The 20,695-nt window shown below is 41.6% G+C and overlaps 1 protein-coding gene across 1 annotated transcript in view; it reads left to right on the top strand.

Moving 5' to 3' along the window:
- Positions 1 to 19,462, top strand: part of FAM234B (family with sequence similarity 234 member B) — a 58,546-nt gene extending 39,084 nt beyond the window's left edge. Inside the window, exons 11-13 of the mRNA XM_010595049.3 lie at positions 12,494 to 12,611; positions 18,400 to 18,620; positions 19,350 to 19,462. Coding sequence (XP_010593351.1) covers positions 12,494 to 12,611; positions 18,400 to 18,620; positions 19,350 to 19,355 — 345 coding nt within the window. The 3' untranslated portion in view covers positions 19,356 to 19,462. The remainder of the gene's footprint in view (positions 1 to 12,493; positions 12,612 to 18,399; positions 18,621 to 19,349) is intronic.
- The last annotated feature ends 1,233 nt before the right edge of the window (positions 19,463 to 20,695 follow it).

The raw sequence follows: 20,695 nt of genomic DNA, 5'->3' as shown, positions 1-20,695 counted from the left end.
CTAGTATTGTGCACTGTCTTACCCTTCACCAAAGTTTCCACTTATCTATTGTCTATTTAGTGTTTTTCCATCCCCACCTCTCCCCTCCCTGCTAACCATCAAAGATTGTTTCTTTTCGTATGTAAACTTTCTCATGAGTTTTTACAGTAATGGTCTTATATAATATTTGTCCCTTTGTGACTCACTTATTTCACTTAGCATAATGCCCCCCAGATTCATCTGCGTTACGAGATGCTTCACAGAATGATAATTGTTCTTTATCATCGGGTACTACTCCATTGTACGTACCACAGTTTGTTTATCCATTCATCTGTTGATGGGCATCTAGGTTGTTTTCATCTTTTTGCTATTGTAAACAATGCTGCAGTGAACATGGGTGTGCATAAGTCTATTCGTGTGATGACTCTTCTTTGTCTAGAGTATATTCGTAGGAGTGGGATTGCTGGATCGTATGGTAGTTCTATTTCTAGCTTTCTAAGGAAGTGCCTTATCGTTTTCCAAAACGGTTATACCATTTTGCATTCTCAACAGCAGTATATAACTGTTCCGATTTCCCCACAGCCTCTCCAACATTTGCTATTTCCTGTTTTATTGATTTGTGCCAGGAATGCTGGGGTAAGATGGTATCTCATTGTGGTTTAGATTTGCATTTCTCTAAAGGCTAGAGATCCTGAGCATTTCCTCATGTGTCTGTTGGCCACTTGAATGTCTTCTTTGGTGAAGTGTCTGTTCATTTCCTTTGCCCATTTTTTAATTGTATTATTTGTCTTTTTGTTGTAGAGGTGTTGGATTTTCGTATAGATTTTAGAGATTAGACCTTTGTCCGATTTGTAAGAGCCCAATTTTTTTCCCCAGTCTATAGGTACTCTTTTTATTCTTTTGGTGAAGTCTTTTGATGATCGTAACTGTTTAATTTTTAGAAGTTCCCAGTTATCTAGCTTATCCTTTGGAGCTTGTGTGTTGTTGGTTGCAGTTTATATACTGTTAATGCCATGAATTAGGGCCTCTAGCATTGATCCTATTTTTTCTTCTATGAAGTGCATGGTTTTTGGCTTTATATTTTGATCTGTGATCCATTTTGAGTTAGTTTTTGTATATGGTGTGAGGTATGGGTCCTGTTTCACTTTTTTGCAGATGGACATCCAGTTTTTCCAGTCCCATTTGTTAAAAAGACTGTCCTTTCCCATTTGATAGACTGTGGGCCCTTGTTGAAGATCAGGTGACCATAGGTAGATGGATTTACATCTGGGTTCTCAATTCTGTTCCATTGGTCAATGTGGCTGTTGTACCAGGACCAAGCCGTTTTGACTACTGTAGCTGTATAGTAGGTTCTGAGGTCAAATAGTGTGAATCCTCTGACTTTATTCTTCTTCTTCAATAGTGCTTTACTTATCTGGGGCTTCTTCCCTTTCCAGGTATGCAAGGCTGGTTTAATATTAGAAAAACCATTAATGTAATCCACCATATAAATAAAACAAAACACAAAAACCACATGATCTTATCAATTGATGTAGAAAAGGCATTTGACAAAGTCCAACACCCATTCATGGTAAAAACTCTCAGCAAAATAGGAATTGAAGGAAAATTCCTCAACATAATAAAGGGCATCCATACAAAGCCAACAGCCAACATCACTCTAAATGGAGAGAGCCTGAAAGCATTTCCCTTGAGAATGGGAACCAGACAAGGATGCCCTTTATCACCGCTCTTATTCAACATTGTGCTAGAGGTCCTAGCCAGGGCAATTAGGCTAGAGAAAGAAATAAAGGGCATCCGGATTAGCAAGGAGGTAGTAAAATTATCTCTATTTGCAGATGACATGATCTTATACACAGAAAACCCTAAGGAATCCTCCAGAAAACTACTGAAACTAATAGAAGAGTTTGGCAGAGTCTCAGGTTATAAGATAAACATACAAAAATCACTTGGATTCCTCTACATCAACAAAAAGAACATTGAAGAGGAAATCACCAAATCAATACCATTCACAGTAGCCCCCAAGAAGATAAAATACTTAGGAATAAATCTTACCAAAGATGTAAAAGACCTATACAAAGAAAACTACAAAGTACTACTGCAAGAAACTAAAAAGGACCTACTTAAGCAGAAAAACATACCTTGCTCATGGATAGGAAGACTTAACATAGTAAAAATGTCTATTCTACCAAAAGCCATCTATACATGCAATGCACTTCTGATCCAAATTCCAATGACATTTTTCAATGTGAAGGAGAAACAAATCACCAACTTCATATGGAAGGGAAAGAAGCCTTGGATAAGTAAAGCATTACTGAAAAAGAAGAAGAAAGTGGGAGGCCTCACTCTACCTGATTTTAGAACCTATTATGCAGCCACAGCAGTCAAAACAGCCTGCTACTAGTACAACAACAGGCACATAGACCAATGGAACAGAATTGAGAACCCAGATATAAATCCATCCACATATGAGCAGCTGATATTTGACAAAGGCCCAGTGTCAGTTAACTGGGAAAAAGATAGTCTTTTTAACAAATGGTGCTGGCATAACTGGACATCCATTTGCAAAAAAATGAAAGAGGACCCATATCTCACACCATGCACAAAAACTAACTCCAAGTGGATCAAAGACCTAAATATAAAGACTAAAACGATAAAGATCATGGAAGAAAAAATAGGGACAATGTTAGGAGCCCTAATGCAAGGCATAAACAGAATACAAAATATTACCAAAAATGACGAAGAGAAACCAGATAACTGGGAGCTCCTAAAAATCAAACACCTATGCTCATCTAAAGACTTCACCAAAAGAGTAAAAAGACAGATTGGGAAAGAATTTTCAGTTATGACATCTCCGACCAGCGCCTGATCTCTAAAATCTATATGATTCTGTTGAAACTCAACCACAAAAAGACAAACAACCCAATCAAGAAGTGGGCAAAGGATATGAACATGCACTTCACTAAAGAAGATATTCAGGCAGCTAACAGATATATGAGAAAATGCTCTCGATCATTAGCCATTAGAGAAACGCAAATTAAAACTATGATGAGATTCCATCACACTCCAACAAGGCTGGCATTAATCCAAAAAACACAAAATAATAAATGTTGGAGAGGCTGTGGAGAGATTGGAACTCTTATACACTGCTGGTGGGAATGTCAAATGGTACAACCACTTTGGAAATCTATGTGGCATTTTCTTAAAAAGTTAGAAATAGAACTACCATACAACCCAGAAATCCCACTCCTCGGAATATACCCTAGAGAAATAAAAGCCTTCACAGGAACAGATATATGCACACCCATGTTTATTGCAGCTCTGTTTACAATAGCAAAAAGCTGGAAGCAACCAAGGTGTCCATCAACAGATGAATGGTTAAATAAATTGTGGTATATTCACACAATGGAATACTACACATCGATAAAGAACAGTGAGGAATCTGTGAAACATTTCATAACATGGAGGAACCTGGAAGGCATTATGCTGAGTGAAATTAGTCAGAGGCAAAAGGACAAATATTGTATAAGACCACTATTATAAGATCTTGAGAAATAGTATAAACTGAGAAGAACACATACTTTTGTGGTTACGAGGCGGGAGGGAGGGAGGGTGGGAGAGGGTTATTTACTGATTAGTTAGTAGATAAGAACTACTTTAGGTGAAGGAAAGGACAGTACTCAGTACACGGAAGGTCAGCTCAACTGGACTGGACCAAAAGCAAAGAAGTTTCTGGGATAAACTCAATGCTTCAAAGGTCAGCAGAGCAAGGGCGGGGGTTTGGGGACTATGGCTTAAGAGGACTTCTAAGTCAATTGGCAAAATAATACTATTATGAAAACATTCTGCATCCCACTTTGAAAAGTGGCGTCTGGGGTCTTAAATGCTAACAAGCGGCCATCTAAGGTGCATCAATTGGTCTCAACCCACCTGGATCAAAGAAGAATGAAGAACACCAAGGTCACAAGACAATTATGAGCCCAAGAGATAGAAAGGGCCACATGAACCAGAGACTTACATCATCCTGAGACCAGAAGAACTAAATGGTGCCCGGCCACAACCGATGACTGCCCTGACAGGGAGCGCAACAGAGAACCCCTGGGGGAGCAGGAGATCAATGGGATGCAGACCCCAAATTCTCATAAAAAGACCAGACTTAATGGTCTGTCTGAGACTAGGGGAATCCCAGCGGTCATGGTCCCCAAACCTTCTGTTGGCCCAGGACAGGAACCACTCCCGAAGACAACTCATCAGACATGGAAGGGACTGGACAATGGGTTGGAGAGAGATGCTGATGAAGAGTGAGCTACTTGTATCATGTGGACACTTGAGACTGTGTTGGCACCTCCTGTCTGGAGGGGAGATAGGAGGGTAGAGAGGGTTAGAGGCTGGCAAAATTGTCAGTAAAGGAGAGACTGGAAGGGCTGACTCATTAGGGGGAGAGTAAGTGGGAGTATGGAGTAAGGTGTATATAAGCTTATATGTGACAGACTGACTTGATTTGTAAACGTTCACTTAAAGCTCAATAAAAATTATTAAAAAAATGTTGGTATTTGGATTAGTATTGGATTATATTTGTAAATTGCTTTGGGTAGAATTGTCATTTTGACAATGCTGAGTCCACTTATCCGTGAGCATGGTATGTTTTTCCATTTACGTAGATCTCTGGTTTCTTGCAGTAGTGTTTTGTAGTTTTCTTTGTATAGGTCTTTTACATCCCTAGTTAGATTTATTCCCAAATATTTTATCTTTTTTAGGGGCTATTAAAAATGGTATTGTTTTCCTGATTTCCTTTTCATTGTTCTCTTTATTGGTGTGTAGGAATCCAACTGATTTTTGTATGTTTATCTCATATAATGCTATCTGCTGAAGCTTTCTATTAGTTCTAGTAGTTTTCTCCTGGAGTCTTTTGTATACTATCATATCATCCACAAATAGGGACAGTTTAACTTCTTCATTACCAATTTGGATGCCCTTTATTTCTGTTTCTTGCCTTATTGTCCTAGCTAGGACTTTCAACACAATGTTAAATAGGAGTGGTGATAAAGGGCATCCTTGTCTTGTTCCTGTTCTCAAGAGGAATGTTTTCAGCCTCTTTCCATTAAGAATGATGTTGGCTGTTGGTTTTGGATATACTCCCTTTATTATGTTGAGAAATTTTCCTTCTATACTTACTTTATTGAGAGTTTTTATCAGGAATGGGTGTTGGACTTTGTCGAATGCCTTTCTGCATCGATGGAGATGATCATGTGATTCTTTCTTTTCATTTATGTGGTGGATTACATTGATCGATTTCCTCATTTTGAACCATCCCTACATATCTGGTATGAATCCTACTTGGTTGTGGTGTATTATTTTTTAATATGATGCTTAATTCTATTGGCTAGAATTTTGTTGAGAATTTTTGCGTCTATATTCATGACGGATGTTGGCCTATAATTTTCTTTTTCGTGGTATCTTTGCCTAGTTTTGGTATCAGGGTTATGCTGGCTTCATAGAATGAATTCGGAAGTACCACTTCCTTTTCTATGTTCTGAAATAGTTTGAGTAGTACTGGTGTAAGCTCTTCTCTGAATGTTTGGTAGAATTCTCCAGTAAAGCCATCTGGGCCATGGCTTTTTTTTTTTTGTTGGGAATTTTTGTTATTACCTTCTTAATCTCTTCTCTGGTTATGGGTCTGTTCAGATTTTCAACATCATTTTGTGTTAGTTGGGGTAGGTAGTGTGTTTCTAGAAATTTGTTTATTTCCTCTTGGTTTTCAAATTTGTTGGAGTATAGTTTTTCATAATACTCTGTTATGATCCTTTTTATTTGAGCTGGGTCTGTTGTAACGTCCCCCATTTCATTTCTTATTTGGTTATTTGTGTCCTCTCCTGTTTTTCTTTTGTCAGTTTGGCCAGTTGTTTGTCAATTTTCTTGATCCTTTCGAAGAACCAACTTTGGTTTTGTTGATTCTTTTTATTTTTTCTATTCTCTATTTCATTTATTTCTGCGCTGATCTCTATTATTTCCTTTCTTCTGGTGGCTGTGGGCTTCTTTTGCTCTTCTCTATTTGTTCAAGTTGTATAGTTAATGTTTAGATTTTGTCCCTTCCTTTTTGATGTGTGCATCTATTGCTATAAATTGACCTCTGAGGACTGCCTTTGCTGTGTCCCAAAGGTTTTGGTATGATGTGTTTTCATTCTCATTTGAGTCTTGGAATTTTTTGATTCCATCTCTGATTACTTCTGTTACCCAGTGGTTTTTAAGCAAGATGTTATTCAGTTTCCATGTAGTTGATTTTTTTTTCCTTACTCTCCCTGTTGTAAATTTCTACTTTGACGGCATTGTGGTCCGAGAAGATACTTTGTCTTATCTCAGTGTTTTGGATTTTGTTGAGGGTTTCTCTGTGGCCTAAGATGTAGTCTGTTCTGGAGAACGTTCCATGTGCGTTGGAAAAGAATGTGTAATTTGCAGCTGTTGGGTGGAGTGTTCTATATATGTCTGTGAGGTCAAGTAGGCTGATTGTGCTCCTTAGGTCTTCTGTATCTGTGCTGAGTTTCTTTCTAGATGTTCTGACCTTTACTGAGAGTGGTGTGTTGAAGTCTCCTACTATTATTGTGGAACTGTCAATTTCTCTTTTCAGTGCTGTCAGAGTTTTATGTATTTCGGAGCCCGGTCATTGGGTGAGTAGATCTTCATTATGGTAAGTCTTCATGATGGATCGTTCCTTTAATCATGATATAGTACCCTTCTTTGTCTTCTATGGTGGATTTTGTTTTAAAGTCTATTTTATCTGAGATTAGTATTGCCACTCCTGCTCTTTTTTTTAAAAAATTTTATTGTGCTTTAAGTGAAAATTTACCAATCAAGTCAGTCTCTCATACCAAAGTTTATATACACCTTGCTATATACTCCTAGTTGCTCTCCCCCTAATTAGACAGCATACTCCTTCTCTCCACCTTGTATTCCCGTGTCCATTCAGCCAGCTTCTGTCCTCCTCTGCCTTCTTGTCTCCCCTCAAGACAGGAGCTGCCCACATAGTCTCATGTGTCTACTTGATCTAAGAAGCTCACTCCTCACCAGTATCATTTTCTATCTTTTAGTCAGTCCAGTCCAATCCATGTCTGAAGAGTTGGCTTTGGGAATGGTTCCAGTCTTGGGTAACAGAAGGTCTAGGGACCATGACCTCCGGGGTCCTTCTAGTCTCAGTCAGACCATTAAGTCTGGTCTTTTTATGAGAATTTGAGGTCTGCATCTCACTGCTCTCCTGCTCCTTCAAGGATTCTCTGTTGTGTTCCCTGTCAGGGCAGTCATCGGTCATAGCTGGGCACCATCTAGTTCTTCTGGTCTCAGGATGATGTAGTCTCTGATTTATGTAGCTCTTTCTGTCTCTTGGGCTCATAATTACCTTGTGCCTTTGGTGTTCTTCATTTTCCTTTACTCCAGGTGGGTTGAGACCAATTGATGCATCTTAGATGGCCGCTTACTCGCGTTTAAGACCGCAGACACCACTCTCCAAAGTGGGATGGAGAATGTTTTCTTAATAGATTTTGTTATGCCAATTGACTTAGATGTCCCCTGAAACCATGGTCCCCAATCCCCTACCCCTGCTGCACTGGCCTTAGAAGCATTCAGTTTATGCAGGAAACTGCTTTGCTTTTGGTTTAGTCCAGTTGTGCTGACCTTGCCTGTATTGTGTGTTGTCTTTCCCTTCACCTAAAGTAGTTCTTATCTACTATCTAATTAGTGAATTTCTTCTCTCCCGTCCTCCCTCCCTCCCTCCCCCATCTCGTAACCATCAAAGAATATTTTTTTCTCTGTTTAAACTATTTCTTGAGTTCCTGTTATAGTGGTCTTAAACAATGTTTGTCCTTTTGCTACTGACTAATTTCACTCGGTGTTAATGCCTTCCAGATTCCTCCATGTTATGACATGTTTCACAGATTCATTACTATTCTTTATCGATGCATTAGTATTCCATTGTGTGAATATACCACAATTTATTTATCCATTCAGCCATTGATGGGCACCTTGGTTACTTCCATCTTTTTGCTATTGTAAACAGTGCTACAGTAAACTTGGGTGTGCATATGTCTGTTTGTATAAAGGCTCTTATTTCTCCAGGATATATTCCAAGGAGTGGGATTGTGGATCATATGGTAGTTCTATTTCTAGGTTTTTAAGGAAGAGCCAAATCGATTTCCAAAGTGGTTGTACCATTTTATATTCCCACCAGCAGTGTAGAAGTATTCCAGTCTTACCACAACCTCTCCAATGTTTATTATTTGGTGTTTTTTTTTTTTTATTAATGCCAGCCTTGTTGGAGTGAGATGGAATCTCATTGTAGTTTTGATTTGCATTTCTGTAATGGCCAATGATTGTGAGCATTTCCACTCCTGCTCTTTTTTAGTAATTATTTGCTTGATACACTTTTTTCCATCCTTTGATTTTTAATAAATTTATGTCTTTGTTTCCAAGGTGTGTCTCTTGTAGACAGCATATTGATGGATCCTGTTTTTTGATCCATTCTGTCACTCTGTTTCTCTTTATGGGTGCATTTAGGCCATTTACAGTCAGTGTTATTATTGATGGGCATGTATTTATTGCTGCCATTTTGTAGTGCTTTTTTTGTAGTGCTAACATTTTCTTTGTTCCTCTTACTCTCCTGTGCTGAGGTCCTTTTGTTTGTGGGTTTCTCTTTAATTTATTTTGTTTTTGTAGATTTTGTTTTTTTTGAGACTTTATGTCTTTCTCCTTTATTTTGATGGGTAGGTTTGTTAAATTTCTTCGTGGTTACCGTGAAATTTACGCTTAGCTTCCTAGGTTTGAACCAGTCTATTGTTACTTGGAATCGCCTTGCATTCCTCACCATTAGAGAGTTCTATACCTATATCATTTATTCCCCCCTTTATAGTTCTTTTTTTTTTTTTTTTTTTTTTATAGTTCTGATGTTGTTGTCTTTTACAGATTAACCTCTCTGGTTCCCTGTTGCAACTTTTTTGATTTTCGATAGTCCTTGAGAGTTCATTTCCTGTGTTGGTATCTAGCTGGTACAATCTCGTGTCCTAGGTTCAGGCTGTGGTCTGATGTTGTTTGTTCTTAAACCGAAGGACTCCCTTTAATAATTCTTGTAAGTTTGGTTTTTACATATTCCCTTAATTTCTGTTTATCTGGAAATGCCCTAATTTCACCATCATATTTGAACGAAAGTTTTGTAGGATATATACTATTCATGTTTGGCAGTTTTTTCTTTCAAGGTTTTATATATGTCATCCCATTGCCTTATCACCTCCATGGTTTCTGCTGAATAATCAGAGTCTAGTCTTGTTGTTTCTCCTCTGTTTGTGACTTTTTGTTTTTCTCGAGTTGCTGTCAGGAGTTTTTCTTTATCTTTAGTTTTAGTGAATGTGATTATGATATACCTTGGTGTTTTCTTTTTGGGGTCTATGTTGTATGGAGTTCGTTGAGCTTCTTGGATGGTCAGCTTTTCATCATTCATGATATTAAGGAAGTTTTCTGTCAGCAGTTCTTCAGTGATCCTCTCTGTGTTTTCTGTTGTCTCTCCCTGTTCTGGAACTCCGATCACTCATAAATTTTTGCTTTTGATTATATCCCACATAATTTTCAGGGTTTCCTTATTTTTCTTCGTTCTGTTTTCTGATTTTTTCTCAAACAGAATTGTAGCCTAGTGTTTGTCTTCAGTTTCACTGATCCTTTCTTCCATCATTTGAAACCTGCTGCTCAGCTCTTCTGTGACACTGTCCATTTCTGAAATCTTGTTGATTATCTTTTGGATTTCTAATTGTTTTTGTATGATTTCTAGTTGTTACTTTATTTTAGGATTTTGTTCCTGTATTATTTTCCTGAATTCTTCCATTTTTTGGTCTGTATTTTCCATGAATTTTCTGCTTTTTCCATACATTTGCCTATTTTTTCCTCATTTTTGTCTGCTTTTTGCTTCAACTCTTGGATAGCTCTGAATATTGTAGATTTGAATTCCCTGTCAGGTAGTTCTAGTGCCTTTTCTTCTACTGGAAAGTCAGTTGGTGTTTTATTTTGGACACCTACTGGAACCATCCTGTTCTGTTTTTTAAATATATTTTGATATTGTCTGCTCTCTTCGGGACATTCAGTAGTTATTTTCTTTGTTTCTTGATTGTGTATTTGTTTCATCCTGTTTTTTTTTTTTTTGCTTTATCTGATTATGTCTGAGTAGGTGGGCTATGCATTCCTTGTTTTTGCTTGTCTGTAGTCGGATACTTTTCCCCTCTTTGTATAATGGGCAAGGCTGGTCACTCAGCTATGTGCAGCAGGGCAGGTCCAGCTGAAGGGGAGGGGCTAGGATTGGTGGTTTGTGGCATGTGCTAGGGCCTACAGGGCGGGCCAGGAATCAGTGCCGGGCAGGTTCCCGTAGGCCGGGCCTGTGGCACTCAGAGGTGTGATGTTCACTGCATAGCGTAGGTAGGCAGGAAAGAGGGGGTAGGTTGTGATGTGTGGAGCTAGTATGGGTATGGGAAAGAGAAGAGAGAATCAGGAGCCAAAAACAAAGGAAAAAAAAAAAAGGAGTGCAATGGGAGCTTGCCGTTGGAGTGGAGAGATAAGAAACTGATCAATGAGAAAAGCAAAAAGTAAGAAAAAGGGAAAATGAAAAAAATAACTAGATAAAAATTTGGAAAAGAAAAGCTCCAGCGGTCCCACCAGTGCAGCCACGAAGACTGGGGAAGTCTCCCAGGCTGTGCAGTATAGCCTGGGTAGGGGGGGCCACACAGCACTAGGTATTCAGGAGACAGGAAAAGAAGATACGTATAGACAGAGGAGAACTGAGAAATGAAGAAAGGGAAAAAGAGAGAAGAAAGAAAGAAAAAAAAATGCCCCCAGGGGTCCCGCCTACGCAGCTGCGCAGATTGAGGGAGTGTCTCCTGAGCTGTGCATTGCCACTTGGCTAAAAGGGGCTCCCAAGTGCATAAAGAAAAAACAGAGAAACAGAACAAAGGAAAACAAAACAAGCAAAAAAAAAAAAAAGCCCCAGGGATCCCACCGGTGTGGTGCCATGGGCCGGGAGAGTGGTTCCCCAGTCGAGTGGGGCTTCACAGCCTTTCTAGAAGAAGCAGTGATGGCACACAGAGCCAGGTGTTCGAGAGAAAGGAGGGGGAGGTGGTGGGAGGCATGGAAGAAACCAGAAGAGATGGAAAGAAGCAACACCAGCTCACGGACCCGGCCGATGGGGCGAATCCAAGCAGCTCGGGGCAGAAACAATTGCCTCCTGGCCAAGACACCATGGCTGGTGGGAAGCAGAGGAGGCCCAAGGGGGAGGGGAAGGAGGGTGGGGGTTAGGAAAGCGTATATCGCTTGTTTCCGGGTGCTCTGTCTCCTGGTGGGAACTTTGTGAAGCTGCTTTTTAGTACTCCCTGTCTTCCAATCTGTGATGTGGGTGGGGCGAACCCAAGCAGCATGGAAGCTGCACTTCCTGGCTGGCCAGGCCACTGCAATCAGTCAGGAAGCCTGGAGGTAGAGCAGCAGGGAGAGGATGGGGAGTGGGAAAGCATGTAACTACTGGTTACCGGGAGCTCTGTCTCCTGCTGGAAGCTCCGTGAAGCTGCTTTCCTATGCTCCCTGTCAGCTGATCTCTGACAGGAGTCCAAGATGGGGAGTCCGTGCTGTGTTAGCTGATAAGGAACCTCTGCATGTATCATTCCTCGCTGTCTGCCCTCTGTCAGTTTATTCCATTCAGTGTGTTTGGCTGAGTTCTTTATCTCTTCATTTGACACTTTGGGTTCCAGGAAGGACGTTAGTTTTTCAGGTCTTTGCTGTGGAGGGACGGCATGGTACTTCTGTCTGTGGCACCATGTTGGCTGCAGTATGGGAGTATTTTAGAGCTTCAACAACCATGTGGCTATACACGTGTGCACCTTCCAGATAGCCTCCCTGCATGGAAGTCCTATTGATAAAGGTTGTCCCCATGTGCATTTCTTTTGCTGCAGGGAGTTTGGAGAAGAATACTTAGACCTTGGAGTTTTTGCTTTATAATCGATGATTTGCTTCTGCTTGGTCAGAGTTCTGTATATTTCAGGAACTGAGAAGATTAATTTTCAGCTTGATTCCTGCAGTTGGCTCTGTGGCCCAATGAAAGGAAGTCTCTGTGGCTCACTGTGCTTTAAAAAATGGATTTTTGTCTCTACAAGTTCCCCAGCCTTCTGCCGCTCAAGAGATGAACCGCTTTTCAAGTATTCCCTTAGGCAGAAGACTGACGGTGGTGGAGGGGGTCTCCATATCAAATTTCTCTTTTGGGGCACTCACATTTCCTTTTTTTTCATGAGACAAAATATTTTTTAGCTTAGACAGTGGTTTGAAATAGTGATCTGTCTGTGTTTTGAGCTCTTTGCAATGTGTCTCTTGTATATGGGAGTTTCTCTCAAACAAATCTTTGAAGTAGGAATCAGGTTTTAGCACTTTCTTTTCTGCCTTTTTTTATCTGAAAAGCATCAGGTTTTGGGAATGTAGAGTTACATTTGCTCTTCCTTTTTGCTCATCACAGGACAGGATCCTAGGAACTGAGCCACCCAGCCTTCATCACCTTTACCTCCTGCATCCAGCGTTCCCCTCGATTCTTCTGGATCTAGCTAATGCCACAGACACAGTGACGGCTTCAGAGGGTAAGTCCCAGTGACAGGGAGTCTGTACACAGAGACATGGAAAGCGTATGTGCTAGCTGTGTGTGAAGTACCATTGTCCCTCCAGGGAAGGATGTGCTCTTTTCAAACAGCAGCAGGGGGTTTGTGCTGAACTGTCTTCCCTGGTGCCCCTTGTGGCTAGGGCATTACAAGAGTGCTGTCTCTGGGTAGGAGCACAAGCTTACATATCTTCTGAGATGAAAGCCATTCCCATCCCCAGATGGTTCTAAGGCGATAATGAGAATTCATGCAGCAGACATTTATTGAGCACCAACTACATGCCAGGCACTGCACCAGGTGGTGGGAATCCAATAAGACTAGTTTCTTGGCTCTCTAGGAACTTTAGAATTTGGAATTGATGCCGAGGAATATGGTGAAGGAGATAGAGTATATTTTGTCAGGGCATTGATTTAGGATCATTGGAGACTTGAATAGTAAAAGTAATCCTGTCTACTCCATAGAAATTGGAGCTAGCAGAAAAATCAAAGGAAAAAAGAAGTATCACCTGTAATCTGGCCACTCATAACCACTGTTAAGGAAATGCTCTTCTAGTTTATACACCTATCTAAATAATATTGTCATGCAAAATTGGGATCATATACTGGATCCCTGGTGGCACATTGCTTAAGAGCTTGGCAGCTAACCAAAAAGGCTGGCTGTTCGAATCCACCAGTGGCTCCTTGGAAATCCTATGGGACAGTTCTGCTTTGTCCTGTAGAGTTGCCATGAGTTGGAATTGACTCAATGGCAGTGGGTTTTTTTTTTTTTTTTATTGGGGACCCTTACTTCAGGAAACCAAAGCCCTGGGAACTCTTGCCATCGCTACCTGCTAGTCTGGAATTGCCAGAATAGAGAGTCACGGCTTGACTTGAGCCACAATCCATTGAATGAAGGGGAGGCCAAGTCCCTGTGAGGAAGGACCCCACTGCACTTGCAAAAATGAATACTGTTAATCTTTCTCCCAGCCTTTTATAAGAGTGACTGTTCACTGGGGAAAAGCAGATAATCAGACTTTTCAGGGATTACTGGACACTGGCACTTAACTGGAACCCTGGTGGCACAGTGGTTAAGAGCTTGGCTGCTAACTAAAAGTCCGGCCATTTGAATCTACCAGCTGCTCCTTGGAAACCCTATAGGGCAGTTCTACTCTGTCCTATAGGATCACCATGAGTCGGAATTGAGTCAATGGCAAGGGTTTTGGTGGGCTCTTAACTGACATTAATTCCAAGAGACCGAAAACGTCGCTGTGGCCCACTAGTCAGAGTGGGGGCATATGGAAGTCAGGTTATTAATGGAATCTTAGCTCATGTCTGCCTCACAGTGGGTCCCTAAACCCATCCTGTAGTGATTTCTCCATACTCAGCAACTGGCAGAACCCCCACACTGCATCCCCTGACATGTGGAGTAAGGGTTATCATGGTAGGAAAGGCTAAGTGGAAGCCATCAGAACTACCTCTACCTAGGAAAATAGTAAACCAAAAGCAATACTACATTCCTGGAGGGATTGCAGAGATTACTGCCTTCATCAAGGAACTGAAGGATACAGTGGTGGTGATTCCTATGACATCCCCTTTCATTCATCTTACCTGTTTGGCCTGTGCAAAAAACAGATGGATCTTGGAGAATGACAGTGGATTACTGAAAACTTAGCCAGGTGGTGACTTCAACTGCAGTGCTGTTCCAGATGTGGTTTCATTGCACTTGAGCAAATTAATACATCTCCTGGGACCTGGTGTGCACCAATTGATCTGGCCAGTGCTTTTTTCTCAATTACGGTTTCGGAGGAATACCAGAAGCAGTTTGCCTTCAGCTGGCAAGGCTAGTAGTGTCCTACCTCAGGGATACATCAACTCTCTAGCCCTATGTCATAATTTAGCCTGCAGGGACCTCAGTTGGCTTTCCCTTCTGCAAGATGTCACTCTCGTCCATTACATTGATGACATTATGCTGATTGGAGGTAGTAAGGAAGAAGTACCAGTGACTCTGGAGTTACTGGTAAGACGTTTTTTGCTAGAGCATGAGAAATTAACCTGACAAAAATTTAGGTGCCTTCCACCTCAATAAAATTTCTAGGGGTCCAGTGGTGTGGGGCATATCATTGAGATATGCCTTCTGAAGTGAAGGATCTGGCCTTCATTTGGCTCCTTATACAACTAAAAAGAAGGCACAATGCCTGGTGGGCCTCTTTGGATTTTGAAGACAGCAACATCCCTTATTTGGGTGTGCTACTCTGGCCTATTTATCAAGTGACTCAAAAAGCTACTAGTTTTGAGTGGGGCCCAGAACAAGAGAAAGCTCTGCACAGGTTCAGGCTGCCATGCAGGCCGCTCTGACACTTGGACCATATGATTCAGCTGATCCAGTGGTGCTCGAAGTGCCAGTGGCAGATAGAGATGCTATTTGAAGTCTCTGGCAGCCCTTATTGGTGAATCACAGAGCAGACCTTTAGGATTTTGGAGCAAAGCCCTGCCATCACCTGCAGATAGCTACTCTCCTTTAGAGAAAAAGCTTTTGGCTTGTTACTGAGCCTTGGTAGAGACTGAATGCTTAAATACAGGCCACCAAGTCATCATACGGCCTGAGCTGCCCGTTATGAACTGGGTATTTTCTGACCCACAGAGATATAAAGTTGGACATGCACAACAGCACTGCATCATTAAATGGAAATGGTATATACGAGATTGGGCCTAAGCAGGACTTGAAGGCACAAGTAAGTTGTGTGAGAAAGTGGCCCAAATGCCCATGGTCTCCACTTAGGACACATTACCTTCCATTTCTCAGTCTGTACCTATGGCTGCATGGGGAGTTCATTATGATCAGTTGACTGAGGAAGAGAAAATTTGTGCCTGGTTTACAGATGGGTCTTTGTGATATGTGGGCAGAGGCAGCACTATAGCCTCTTTCTAGGACCTCCCTGAAGGACAGTGGTAAAGGGAAATTCTCCCAATGGGCAGAACTTTGAGCAATGTACCTAGTTGTTTACTTTGCTTGGAAGGAGAAATAGCCAGATGTACAATTGTATACTGATTCATGGGCTGTGGCCAGTGGTTTGGCTAGATGGTCTGGGACTTGGAAGGAATGCGATTGGAAAATTGGTGACACAGAAGTATAAGGAAGAGGTATGTGGATAGACCTCCCCGAATGGGCCAAAGAAATGAAGATATTTGTGTCTCATGTGAATGCTCACTGCAGGGTGACCTCAGCAGAGGGGGATTTGAACAATCAAGTGGGTGGGATGACGCGTTTGTTCTGTGGAAACCAGTCATCCTCTTTCCCCAGCCACTCTTGTCATTGCCCAGTGGGCTCATGAACGAAGTGGCTATGGTGGCAGTGATGGTGGTTTTACATGTATTCAGCAACATGGACTTCCACTTACCACGGCTGACTTGTCTACAGCTACTGCTGAGTGCCCAGTCTGCCAGCAGCAGAGACCACCCAGGTGCCAATATAGCACCATTCCTCAAGGTCATCAGCCAGCAACCTGGTGGCAGGTTGATTACATTGGACTGCTTCCATCATGGAAAGGGCAGTGTTTTGTTCTTACTGAAGTAGACACTCTGGATACAGATTTGCCTTTCCTGCATGCAATACTTCAGTCAAAACTACCGTCCGTGGACTTAAAGAATTCCTCATCCATTGTCATGGTATTCCACATAGCATCACCTCAGATCAAGGGATTCACTTCACAGCAAATGAAGTGCCACTGTGGGCCCATGCTCATGGAATTCACTGGTCTTACCATGTTTTACATCATCCTGAAGGAGCTGGCTTGATAGAACAATGGAATGACCTTCTAAAGACACAATTGTGGTGCCAGCTAGGTGGCAGTACCTCGCAGGGTTGGAGCAGTGTTCTCCAGGTGGCTGTATATGCTCTAAACCAGCATCCAGTATATGGTACTGTTTCTGCTATAGCCAGGATTCATGAGTCCAGGAATCAAAGGGTGGAAAATGGGAGTGGCACCACTCAACATTACCCTTAGTGACCCACTCGTAAAATTTTTGCTTCCCGTTCCGCCACCCTATGCTGTGCAAGTCTAGAGGTCTTAGTTCCTAAAAGGAGGAATGCTCCCACCTGGAGACACATCAGTGATTCCAGTGAATGGAAAGTTAAGAATGTCACTCTACCACATTGGGCTCCTCGTGCCTCCGATCAATGGGCAAAGAAGGGGGAGATACCATGATGGCTAATATCGATCCTGATTACCAAGAGGAAAGTGGATTGATATTACACAATGGAGGTAAAGAAGAGTATGTCTGAAATACAGGAGATCCCTTAGGGGGTCTCTTAGTACTACCATGCCCTGTGATTAAAGTCAACAGAAATCTATAGCAGCCCAACTCTGACATAACTACTAATGCCCCAGACCTTTCAGGAATAGAGGTTTGGGTCACCCCACCAGGCAAAGATCTACAACCTCTGAGGTGCTTGCTGAGGGTAACGGGAATATGAAATGGGTGGTGGAAGAAGGTAGTTCTAAATACTAGCTATTACCACGTGAACAGTTGCAGAAATGAGGACTGTAATTGTTATGAGTATTTCTTCCTTCCATGTGTATATCAAACATTTTGGTTTCTTATAAAATGTAAGATGTAAACTGAGCTAGGGAGTTTTCGGTTGTATAGGTGTTAGCTGTATCATGTTACACACAAGTATGAGTTTATGATTGTCTTTATTTAGAGATTATGTGTAATTTAAGGAGATATGTACAGGTGCCAAATAGACAAGGGATGGACTGTAATGGTTAAGGTTGTGTGTCAACTTGGGTGGGCCATGATTCTCAGTGGTTTGGCAGTTATGAAATAATGTAATCAACTCCAGGATGAGATTTGCTATAAGCAGCCAGTCAGTTGAAACGGAATTTCCTTGGGAGTGTGGCCTGCCTCCAGTGTAAATGGATGTTCCAACTCTGGATCCTGCATCTGGCCCGTCATCATCTGACCTTGGCTCTTGGGACTTGAGCTAGTAATTTACCTGCTGATCTTGGAGTTTGTCAGCCTCCATAGCCTGTGAGCTAGTGGCCTGCCATCTGGCCTGCTGATCTTGGGTTCGTCAGCCCCTGCAGCTACATGAGTCAGGAGAAATCTTTAGCCTGACGCCACGGACTTGGGACTTGCCAGTCTCCACAACTGTGGGAGCCATTTACTTGTGATAAATTTCTCTCTATATACACATAGGGCTTTACTGGTTTTGCTTCTCTAGAAAACCCAGCCTAACACAGCTTGTTTGAAAATACTGGATTCTCGCTGTAGTTGGCACATCCTCTCATTTCCTGAGTTGGGGCTTTTTGGAAAATAACTTTAGAAAAGCAAACGTGCAAAGATGGAGGAGACATGTATACTGCTTTGCTGGCATTCAGTCATTCACCTCTCTGCGCCCACTCCCTAACTCAGTGCCTTGCATTTATTAACAACAACAACAAAAACAAACAGTTGCCATCAAGTTGATGTCAGTTCAGGGTGACCTCATGTGTGTCAGAGTAGAACTGGGCTCCACAGAATTTTCAGTGGCTGTTTTTCAGAAGTAAATCAGCAGGCCTTTCTTCTGAGTCACCTCTGGGTAGACTTGAACCTCCAGTCTTTCGATTATCAGCTGAGGTTGTAAACTGTTTTTACTGCCCAGGGACTCTTTGTATTTATTAGGTGCTCAGTATTTCTTGTATGAGTGAATGGATGCATAAATGAATGAATCTAATTGCTGAACCAAACCACACCCTTTTGGTGGAAGGTATTTGTCCTTGTTAACTGCTCTCATTTTTCTTCTTCCTCAGTTGGAATTAACGACCTCTGGAAAGATGCCTTTTATGTTACCAGGACAACAGGGCAAAGCTCTGAAGGCCATTTAGCACCCCTGATGGTCAGCAAGCTTAGTCTACGCTGGGCACTCATGGAGGGCCAAATGGTCCAGCTAAAGGAGACCACCCCCAAAATTGGCCGTGGGGAGCTGCGAAGATTCCTCTCTAGGATAAAGTTTGTCGATTCTCCTTACCAGGTGAATAGCTTCTGAAAGAAGTATTTGGTTACTCCTCTGGGTTTAGGACAAATGCCCACTCCAACTTCGTTCTTGAAAGAAAGTAGGGAGAATGGGAGATCCATTTGTTTGGATCAGCACTATTTCCTAAGGGTGCTTCATGATCATTAAGAAATGGTCCTCAGTTTAATTGTTTTCAGCTAGAAACGGTACCGTCTCACTTGAGGGGCATTTGGAAATGTGGGGTCATGTTATTGTCCTAATGACTGAGGGGGTAGATGCTACTGGTGTCTTCTGGGCAGGGGTCAATGATGCTAACATTATGCAGGATCTGTGGTGGCATAGTGGTTAAGTGCTACGGATGCTAACCAAGACGTTGCAGTTCAAATCTGCCAGGCACTCCTTGGAAACTCTTTGGGGCAGTTCTACTCTGTCCCATAGGGTCGCTATGAGTCGGAATCGACTCGACGGCAGTGGGTTTTTTCTTGTGGCAGGTCCGTATGACAAAGAATTACCATGCTGTCTATGGCCTCCTATGGTCTAGTTCAAAGTTCAAGAATTTATCACAGAAAAAGATTAAGTCTCTGGGCGTTTCTGAAGGGGCACTTACAAACTGGGGCAAGGCAAATCAGAAAACTCTTTAGAGGAATATTCTGACCTTTAGGCTTTTCCTATTTCTTTTCTTTGATAATGTCTACCATTAAAAAAATAACTGAAAAAAGTCACTGATACATCCACTTTTTTTCCTAGGTCTAGCCTGATGGAATCTTCAGTTTCTAAAGAAATGAATAGAATGAATACCCTGTCTTGTCAGTATAACATCCATTCTTCGGAGAGAAGGAAGACTTGAACCTCATTTTAGCACCTCCGTGAGATTGTTACAAAGCACTTTGGAAGGCATGTTGGAATTCTCTGAAAACAGCAAGATCTGTTTGCCTGGGATGTCTCACCTACCTTTTCAGTCCCTACATTAACCTCCTGTAGGCACTGTGTGTGTAGTTTGGAAATGTGAATCTTATAAGTGTTTTATTTTTGTATGTCTAATTTATAAGCTCTTGCTGGGAAATTCCAGTGAAATTCTGTAACAGGAAATGTTTCATTTTGTGTTATACTGTGTGTGTATTTTTTAGTATTGTGGTGAAGTATTTTCCAGATACGTCCTAAGCTCCAGGGATCCAGTTTCTTGCTCTTATGAAGTACATCTGGTTTGTTTGGTTGTCTTGAGTCTTCCAGATGTCCTACCTCTGATATTGAGGATCACTCGAAATTTTTCCCATTCTCTCCCACCTGTACCTAGGCTACTTCCCAATCACAGGCAGCAGTAAGAAGGAGCCTGGTAGTGGCAGACTAGTTAGCCACACGAGCGTTTGTACCTCTTCCTTGTCTTAAGTATCCTGTTTCCTCAGGCTTTCAATCTATATATATATTTAGTGGCCATAAGAGTAACTATTTTCCTATGACAAGGGGAGCAAGAGAAATAGTTTAAATGACCCATCTCTGACGAAGCCTATATATTATTTTATATGTGGTTTTGATTGTTATGACAGTCATGATTTTTTTTACTGTAGTAACTGGCAGTCTACTTCTAAAAAAACTGACCAGTGAAAACCTTATAAATAGCAGTGGAAACAACCTGTGATATGCAGATGACACAACCTTGCTTACCGAAAGTGAAGAGGACTTGAAGTACTTACTGATGAAGATCAAAGACCACAGCCTTCAGTATGGATTACACCTCAACATAAAGAAAGCAAAAATCCTCACAACTGGACGAATAAGCAGCATCATGATTAATGGAGAAAAGATTGAAGTTGTCAAGAATTTCATTTTCCGTGGATCCACAATCAATACCTATGGAAGCAGCAGTCAAGAAATCAAAAGATGCATGGCATTGGGAAAATCTGCTTCAAAAGACCTCTTTAAAGTGTTAAAAAGCAAAGATGTCATTTTGAGGACTAAGGTGCGCCTGACCCAAGCCATGGTATTTTCAATCACCTCATATACATGTGAAAGCTGGACAGTGAATAAGAAGACCGAAGAAGAATGGATGCATTTGAATTATGGTATTGGAGAAGAATATTGAATATACCGTGGAC

Source organism: Loxodonta africana, chromosome 4, assembly GCF_030014295.1.
Source record: "Loxodonta africana isolate mLoxAfr1 chromosome 4, mLoxAfr1.hap2, whole genome shotgun sequence".
Classification (NCBI taxonomy): domain Eukaryota; kingdom Metazoa; phylum Chordata; class Mammalia; order Proboscidea; family Elephantidae; genus Loxodonta; species Loxodonta africana.
Note: the sequence above shows the minus strand (reverse complement) of the source record. Positions and strands in the feature narration are given on the sequence as shown.